Genomic DNA, 9,191 nt, shown 5'->3' on the forward strand with positions numbered 1-9,191 from the left:
ACTGGACTCCAATGTCTTGCCATATGCAAAAGTCAAATCAATATGGGTTAAAGACTTAAGACCTCAAACTATGAAACTACTAAAAGAAAACATTGGGAAATCTCTCTAGGATATTGGTCTGGGCAAACCTTTTCTGAGTAATATCCCACAAGCACAGATAACCAAACCAAAAATGGACAGATGGGATCATATCAAGTTAAAAAAACTTCTGCATAGCAAATGATACAATAAACAAATTGAAGAGATAACTCACAGAATGGGAGCAAATATTTGCAAACTATCCATCTGACAAGAGATGAATAACTAGAATATATAAGGAGCTCAAACAACTCTATAGGAAGAATCTAATAATCTGATCAAGAGATGAGCAAAATATTTGAAAAGGCATTTTACTCAAAAGAAGATATATACAAATGTCAAGCAGGCACATGAAAAGGTGGGCAACGTTAGTGATCATCAGAGAAATGGAAATCAAAACTACAATGCGCTATCATCTCACCTCAGTTAAAATGGCTTATATCCAAAAGACAGGCAATAACAAATGCTGGTGAGAATGCAGAGATAAGGGAACCCTTGTATGCTGTTTATGGAGAACAGTTCGGAGGTTCTTCAGAAAAACTAAAAGTAGAACTACCATATGATCTAGCAATTCTACTACTGATTATATACCTAAAAGAAAAGAAATCAGTGTAATGAAGACATATCTTTATTCCCATGTTTGTTAAAGCCAAAATTCACAATAGCCAAAATTTAGAAGTAACTTGAGTGTCTATCAATAGATGAATGGATAAAGAAAATGTACTTATTCACAAAGGAGTACTAGTCAGCTACAAGAAAGAATGGGACCCTGTCATTTGCAACAACATGGATGGAACTGGAGATCATTATGTTAAGTGAAATAAGCCAGTAACAGTAAGACAAACTTCACATATTCTCATTTATTTGTGGGGCCTAAAAGTCAAAACAATTGAACTTGTAGACATAAAGAGTAGAATGCTGGCTATCAGAGGATGGTAAGGGGAGTGGGAGGACATAGGGGAAGTAGGGATGATTAATGGGTTAAAAAAATTAGAAAGAAAAAATAAGACTTACTATTTGACAGCACAACAGGATGACTATAATCAATACTAATTTAATTGTGTATTTTTAAATAACTAAATATAATTTGATTATTTGTATCACAAAAGATAAATGCTTGAGGGGATGGATACACCATTCTTTATGATGGGATTATTACACACTGTATGCCTGTATGAAGATATCTCATGTATACCATGAATGTATACACCTATTTATCCACAAAAGTCAAGAATTTAAAAAAAATTTTAAGGAAGAATCAGGGAAACATGACAACAGCAACATTACACTGCCAAAAGAATAAAATAAAGCACCGAAACCATCCCTAAGAAGTAGATATTTATGAACTCCTTGGCAAAATATTCAAAGTAACTGTTTTATGGAAGCACAGTGAACTTCAATAAAAGACAGATAAACAACTTAATGAAATCAGTAAAATAATAAATTACCACAATGAGAAATAACAGAGATTTTTTTTTTTTTTTTTTTTTATGTAATGGACTACAAGTGTTGACAGGGATGTGGAGGAACTGGAAATCATATATTCCTCATGGGAATATAAAATACTCCATCCACTTTGGAAAACAATTTGGCAATTTCTTAAAAAGTTAAATCTACACATACCTTATGATGCAGTCATTCTCTTCCTCAGCATTTACCCATGAGAAATGAAAGCCTATGTCCATGCAAAGACTTATATATGGATATGTTTACAGCAGCATCATTGGTAATAGCCCAAAACCCAGAAATATTTCAAGTGTTATGAGCAGGTGAATGAAAAAAGAAAATCTGGTATATTTATATAATGGAACATCACATAACAATAAAAATGAATAAATGATTGACACCTGATATAACATGTTTGTTTGAGCCTCAAAATAATTATAGTGCATTAAAGAAGCCAGACCCAAAAGCATGCATACTATATGTACAAATCCATTTTATATTGCTATAAAAGGATATGCTCTGTGTAAATTGTAAGGAAAAAATTTATTTCTTACAGTTCTGGAGGTTAGGAAGTTCAAGGTCAAGGGGCACTCATCTGATGATGGCCTTATTGCTATGTCATCTCATGGCAGAATGTGGAAGGGTAAGAGGGTGAGAATGAGCCAGATAAGGAAAGAGAGAAGGGGGTAAGCTCATACTTTAATCATGAATCTTCTTCTGAGATAACAAACCCACTCCTAAGATAAAAACATTAATACATTCATGAGAGCAGAGCCCTCATGGTCTAATCATCTTTTAACAGTCCCACTTCTTAACGCTGTCACAATGGCAATTAAATTTTCAACATGGGTTTTTGAAAAGGCATTCAAACCATAGCACTGTGTGATTCAATTTATATAAAACTCTAGAAAATTACAACTAATATGCTGTGAGTGAAAGAAGATAAATGGCTGTTTGTGGGGGAGGATCAAGAATGAGTAATTACAAAGGGGCAAGAAGAACATCTGGGGATGAATGATAGATATGTTTACTATCCTCACTGTTGTAATGCTTTTATGAATATTATACATATATATGTTTATATATTTAAATGTGTGTACTTTATTTTATATCAGTGATATCTGAAAAAATTATTAAAAAGATAAAACAGAAATTTAAAGTAACATCAAAAGAAAGTAGTTAAATTGCTGATATATAGTTGGAATCTGTACAAAGTCCATAGTCTGATTGAAGCACTTACCCATACAGTTTAAGCATTAGTTAGCAAGCAGTCTTTTAAAAGTCTTAAACCACTGCTGCTCTTTCCCTCTGGGAACACATAACAAGTAAATGTTATGACTCAGTCATGTTTTCCATGGCTAGACACAACCACAAACACTTTCCCCATCACTACTCCCCTGCCCAGTTTTATACAACCTTAGCTTTTGTTTGTATGGAAATATTTACTGAGCATCTACAATATATCAGGCACCGTATTAGGCAGGGGTGAAGGCCAAGGTGTCAGATGCAAAAGTGAATAAGACATGGTTCCAGCCCTTAAAACACTACAGTGGTAAAAAGGACAAAATGTCACCCAAGTGTAAAGAGCAGTTTGTTTTCCATGCTCCAGTGTCTTTCTGCTCTCTACCTTATTCTTCCTCTTAGAAGAAAGGTTGATCAGATTCAGGTTTGCAATCCATTGGTGTCAATAAATCTCTAGAAGGACTATAGCAGTGCCTGCCTACATGATCCCTGGAGTTGCTGGGAGCCAAAATGTCTGGGAAACTGGAGCCTTTCCTGTCTCTCTGGCTGTTGCCTGAATTCACAAGCTTTATCAGAGCTCTGGCTCTCAATCTGCCTGAAAACATGAATGAAGTCTCAGAGAATCCAGAGTCTATTAAAAACTCCATCTGGGTTTTTATCTCCACAGCTATCCAGCTCCTCTTATCTCCATTTATGAACCACACATCCCCGCCCCTCAACCAATCCAACTGAACAATATGGCCTACAGTTTGTGCTTCTATGGGTCGTTTGGATGCCCAGAGCTGGTCTGTGAGAAGAAATGAACTCCAGAGTGTCACCGGATTGGGAAGCCCAGGGTTATGTGATAACATGAAAAATAGGTTTGAAGTTGTTGGAACAAGCCCCCCAAAATCTGGCCATAAACTGGCCCCAAAACTGGCCATAAACAAAATCTCTGCAGCACTGTGACATGTTCATCATGGCCATAATGCCCACGCTGGAAAGTTGTGGGTTTATGGCAATGAGGGCAATGAACATCTGGCCCACCCAGGGCAGAAAACGCTTAAAGGCATTCTTAAGCCACAAATAATAGCATGAGCGATCTGTGCCTTAAGGACGTGCTACTGCTGCAGTTAACTAGCCCAACCTATTCCTTTAATTTGGCCCATCCCTTGTTTCCCATAAGGGATACTTTTAGTTAATTTAATATCTATAGAAACAATGCTAATGACTGGCTTGCTGTTAAAAATACGTGGGTAAATCTCTGGGGCTATCAGGTCTGAAGGCTGTGAGACCCCTGATTTCCCACTTCACACCTCTATATTTCTGTGTGTGTGTCTTTAATTCCTCTAGTGCTGCTGGGTTAGGGTCTCTCCAACCTAGCTGGTCTCGGCAGGAAGTGCCAGGTGCTTCAACCTAGAGTCTTTGGACAAAAATTAAAAATAAGCATTTCATCTAGCTATGTGTCAAATATTGAGGAATTAGTCATTTACATTGACTTCCCAATGTATGCCACCCATTAACCAAAAGGCACAGTTATTTCTATGCAAATTATCCAATGTGTATCAGAAAAATTTAGTTATAAGCTGTATTTGATCACAACGTCAAATTCTGTTCATAAATACTCAAGCTCCAAAGTGGTTTCTTCTCTGCAACCACTTTAGAACATGTTTCTTCATGACACAGGGACGTGATGTCACACCCTGTTGATGCTGAAGCAAGAAACTCCTGTCAGTTTCCCATACTGTGATGTGCCAAGTTGTAACATTTTCTAGAATTATCCAAGACCAATGAATTCCATCCCTGGTTAATTAATGCCTCGTAGATTTAAAGTTGTCCAGAGAATGAGCATCACATTCTACTTTAGAAGACTGATTCTTTTCTGTATCTAACTTCACTGCAATATAGTGTTAAGACGAACATTGACTTAGAGTTAAACTCCCCAAACCTTATTTTCCTAATCTGTAAATCAATAAGGCAGAACTACATCTCTAAAACCACAATCTCTAAAGTTCCTTTTATTTCTGGCATTCAGTGATTTTTTTCAATTCATTTTCATATTCAATCAGTAGTCAAATATTTCGTGAGCATGTGCTATGTGCCAGAAACTACATTAAATAGGGAAGTGGTGGGGGCATCAGATACAGGAATGAGTAAGACATGGTCCCAGCCCTTAAAAATCTCTAGTGGGCTTTATTTCCATGGTATCTTAAAGTCCCTAAACCTTTTCTTCAGGGGATGAGAGTCATTGTTGTGTGTATTTGTATTTTGAAGAAGGAGTAAAATCTTACCTACATTTAGAAAGCCAGATCAATTCAGTGGAAATGACTGAAGAGGCTGCTGCAATGGTGCCTGGCAGAAGTGAGGAGGGCTTGAGCTAAAGAGACTGGAAATGAAGGGGCCCATGAAGTTATTCAACAATGTTAAATCAGTAAAATGTCTGGGCCTCTTAAATGCTTTGCATTGTTACCACTGTGGGGCATATAAAATAGTATGAGGGCCTGCCTATGTCTTCACAGTTATAGAAGACAGTACATCCTCTCTTGGAAAAAGTCATGAGAAACAAACATTTTGCTGTGGAACAATGAGTCTGGAAAAACTAATTTGTAATATGGAAAGTTGTTTCAAGCTAGTTGTGATAATTAATTCTCCTTCCATAGTAGATGCTAAATACCATAGGAGTTAAAAGAGGAAATAAATATGCACCAACTGGAGCACTAAAGTCAAACTTCATAGAGAAAGGGGTTGGGATATCTCTGGTAAAAGGAGAAATATGCAAAGACAGCAAGGCATAGGTTGGGAGTGCCATGTGGTTTGTTGGTGGAATAGAATGTGGTGGGTGAGAGCAGTGTGGGATAGACGATTAAGCTATATTGAAGATAAAGTTGAATTACACAGGTTGAAGTAAAATCTAAGAATGTGCCTAAAGCTGTGCTAGATAGTTATGACTCCCAGTAAGATGGCAGAATAGGAGTTTTCTACCTTCGTCCCCAGTCGTGCACCAAATTTGATAACCAGCCATGGACTGGAGTACCTTTGTGTAAGTCCAGAGTTCCAGTGGAGAAGTTCCAGCATACCTCTGGAGCAAAAAAATTAGAGGATAGACAGATTAAAAAGATAAAAAGAACATTTTCACTTTACCCATGTAACCCCGCCTCCAACGCACTATAACTCAGTGCTAAGAGAAACCCCCATCAACCCATGATTCATACAGTGGGGAAAAGTGAGTGTATTTTAAGTGAGCACCCAGAACTTCCAGTTGTGTAGAATGCTGCCTATGAGTCACATTTTTTCTTGCCCTACACAGAATACTAAGGGGATCAGCACAGTTGAGTGACTGGGAGATGCCTAAAAGTAGGGGAGAGGGGAAAGGTGTAGTGTTTTCTAATGTGATTAAAATTAAATTGCTTTCAGCTTAAAATAGGCTGTTAAAACTATAAAATGTTTTGTTTAAGGATCATAGCAACTACAAAGCAAAATCTATAGATGATACACAAAAGAGAAAGAGAAAGGAATCAAATCATACCACTACAGAAAACTATCAAATCACATAGGGAGACAGGATGAGATGAATAATGAACAAATGAACGATAAAACAGACAGAAAATAATAAACAAAATAACAACCATAAATCTTTATCTATCAATAATTACTTCAAATGGAAGTGAACTAAACTTTCTAATCAAGAATGGCTGAATGCTTTTTTTAAGACCCAACTGTATGCTGCTTACAAGAGACTCACTTTACTATTAAGGACATATAGAATGAAAGTGAGAGGATGCAGAAACATGTTACACAAATGAAAATCAAAAGAGAGCTTGGGAGCTATATTTATATCAGACAAAATAGACTGAACATCAAAAAATTTGTGGTAAGAAACCAAGAAGTTGACTGATTAAAAGAATATAGCAATTGTAAATATACATGCACCTGACATTGGAGCACTTAAATACGTAAAACAAATATTAACAGATCTAAAGGCAGAAATTGACAGCAATACAATAATATTAGGGTACTTCAATACTCCACTTTCAACAATGGCTACATCATTCAGATATTAAATTATCAAGGAAACAGCACATTTCAACTATATCTTAGACAAAATGGATCTAACAGACATAGACAACATTCCATTCAACAGCAGGATAAATACACACTCCATTCAAGTACACATGGGATAGTCTTGAGTATAAATCATGTATTACGTCAGAATCATCTTAACAAATTTAATAATATTGAGATCATATTAACTATCTCTGCCATTGACAACAGTATAAAACTAGAAATCAACAACAGAAGAAAAACTAGAAATTTACAAATTAAATAGCATACAACTAAGCAGACAATGGGTCAAAGAAGAAATCAAAGAGAAAATTTTAAAAATACCATGTGACAGGTGAAAATGAAAACAAGACATACCAAAACTTATACAGCAAAAGCAGTTTAAAATAAAAACTATTACAGCAATAAAATACCCACATAAAGAAAAAAGAAGGGTGTCAAACAAACAATTTAAGTTTACACTGAAAGAACTAGGAAAAGAAAAACAAACTAAGGACAAATAGCATAAATAAATAAAATATTAATGAAAAATAGAAAAGATGAATGAAACTAAGAGTTGGATATCTAAAAAGATGAATAAAATTGCCAAGACTTTAGCTAGACTAAAATGTAAAAAGACTCAAATACATTAAATCAAAAATGAAAGAAGAGACATTATAAATAATACCACATAAATAATAAGGGTCAGAGAAAACACTATGAACAATTATATGCCACAAATTAGGTAACCTAAAGGAAATCAATAGACTTCTAGAAACTTAGAACCTACCAAGACTGAATCATGAAAATGGAAAATTCAAACTGTTGGATAAAATGTAAGGATACTGACTCAGTAATCAAAAATATTTCAACAGGGAAAAGCCCAGGGCCTGATGGTTTCACTGTTAATTCTACCAAATACTTAATGAATGATTAATACAATCCTTCTCAAACTCTTCCAAAAAAATTGAAGAGGAAGGAGCATTTCTTATATTCATCTTATGAGGCTAGCATTACCCTCACCCCAAAGCCAAATAGGGATACTACAAGGAATAAAAAATACAGGGAAATATCCTTGACAACCATAGATACAAAAGTCCTCAACAAAACACTATCAAACCAAGTTCAACAGCACATTAAAAGTATATTTCATCACAATCAAGTGGGATTTGTCCTGGGGATGCCAAGATGGTCCAACATATGCAAATCAATAAACGCAATACATCATATTAACAGAACAAAAACCAATAACCATATGATCATCTCATTAGATGCAGAAAATGTATTTCACAAAATTTAAATCCTTTCATGATAAAAACTCTCAACAAGTTAGGTATAAAAGAAATGTACCTCAATGCAACAAAGGTCATAAACTAGTCCACATCAAACATTATACTCAAAAAGAAAATATTGAAAGCTTTTCCTTTAAGATCAGGAATAAGAAAAGAATGCCGGTGGGTCTCAGCAGCTCAGGTGGTGGAAGGAGTGGCAGTGGCCAGTCAGCCCATTTTTGCGAAGGCTCTTGGCGCGTCGTGGCCCACAGGCACCTAGCATGCGCCTTCCCCACCAGCAGGATGCCCAAGAGGAAGGTCAGCTCTGCCAAAGGGGCTGCCAAGGAAGAGACCAAGAGGAGATTGGCGCAGTTGTCAGCTAAACCTCCTGCAAAAGTGGAAGCAAAGCCAAAAAAGGCAGCAGCGAAGGATAAATCTTCAGACAAAAAAGTGCAAACAAAAGGGAAAAGGGGAGCAAAGGGAAAACAGGTCGAAGTGGCAAACCAAGAAACTAAAGATTTACCTGCAGAAAATGGGGAAACGAAAACTGAGGAGAGTCCAGTCTCTGATGAAGCAGGAGAGAAAGAAGCCAAGTCTGATTAATACCATATACCATGTCTTACCAGTGGTCCCTGTCTCCCTTCTTGTACAATCCAGAGGAATATTTTTATCAACTATTTTGTAAATGCAAGTTTTTTACTAGCTCTAGAAACATTTTTAAGAAGGAGGGAATCCCATCTCATCCCATTTTTTAAGTGTAAATACTTTTTTTTAAGAGGTGAAATCATTTGCTGGTTGTTTATTTTTTGGTACAACCAGAAAAGTGTGGGATATTGAATTATGGGAGGCTTTGACTGTCTCGAGTGTCAGCTTAACATTCTATAGTTGGGGGGTTAGTTTTTATATCCTATAATACAAAGCATATTAAATGGCAATATGGAGTCAGTCCTGCATTTAATGTCTTGAACATTTTAAATTCTATTCTCATGTTGTTTTTTAGTAGAATTGTTTCCTAAAGAAAACCACTCCTTGATCATGGCACCCCCTGTCAGAATTGTGTGCACTCTGTAACATCTTTGGTTGTGGTAGTCCCGTTTTCCTAATAACTTTTTTACTGTCCTGTGAAAGATTACA

The 9,191-nt window shown here is 36.1% G+C and overlaps 1 protein-coding gene across 1 annotated transcript; it reads left to right on the forward strand.

The window, feature by feature from the left end:
• Positions 1-8,360: 8,360 nt before the first annotated feature.
• LOC117077884 (non-histone chromosomal protein HMG-14-like) lies at positions 8,361-8,837 on the forward strand. The gene has a single exon (XM_033201447.1). It carries the CDS (start codon positions 8,361-8,363, stop codon positions 8,658-8,660), a length of 300 nt encoding a protein of 99 aa, XP_033057338.1. The 3' UTR covers positions 8,661-8,837.
• The last annotated feature ends 354 nt before the right edge of the window (positions 8,838-9,191 follow it).

This window comes from Trachypithecus francoisi, unplaced genomic scaffold (genome assembly GCF_009764315.1).
Source record: "Trachypithecus francoisi isolate TF-2019V2 unplaced genomic scaffold, Tfra_2.0 Lachesis_group6, whole genome shotgun sequence".
NCBI lineage: Eukaryota > Metazoa > Chordata > Mammalia > Primates > Cercopithecidae > Trachypithecus > Trachypithecus francoisi.

Bases quoted from the DNA above. Each gene is read 5' to 3' on its own strand.
- LOC117077884 (XM_033201447.1), top strand. From the start codon at position 8,361: ATGCCCAAGAGGAAGGTCAGCTCTGCCAAAGGGGCTGCCAAGGAAGAG.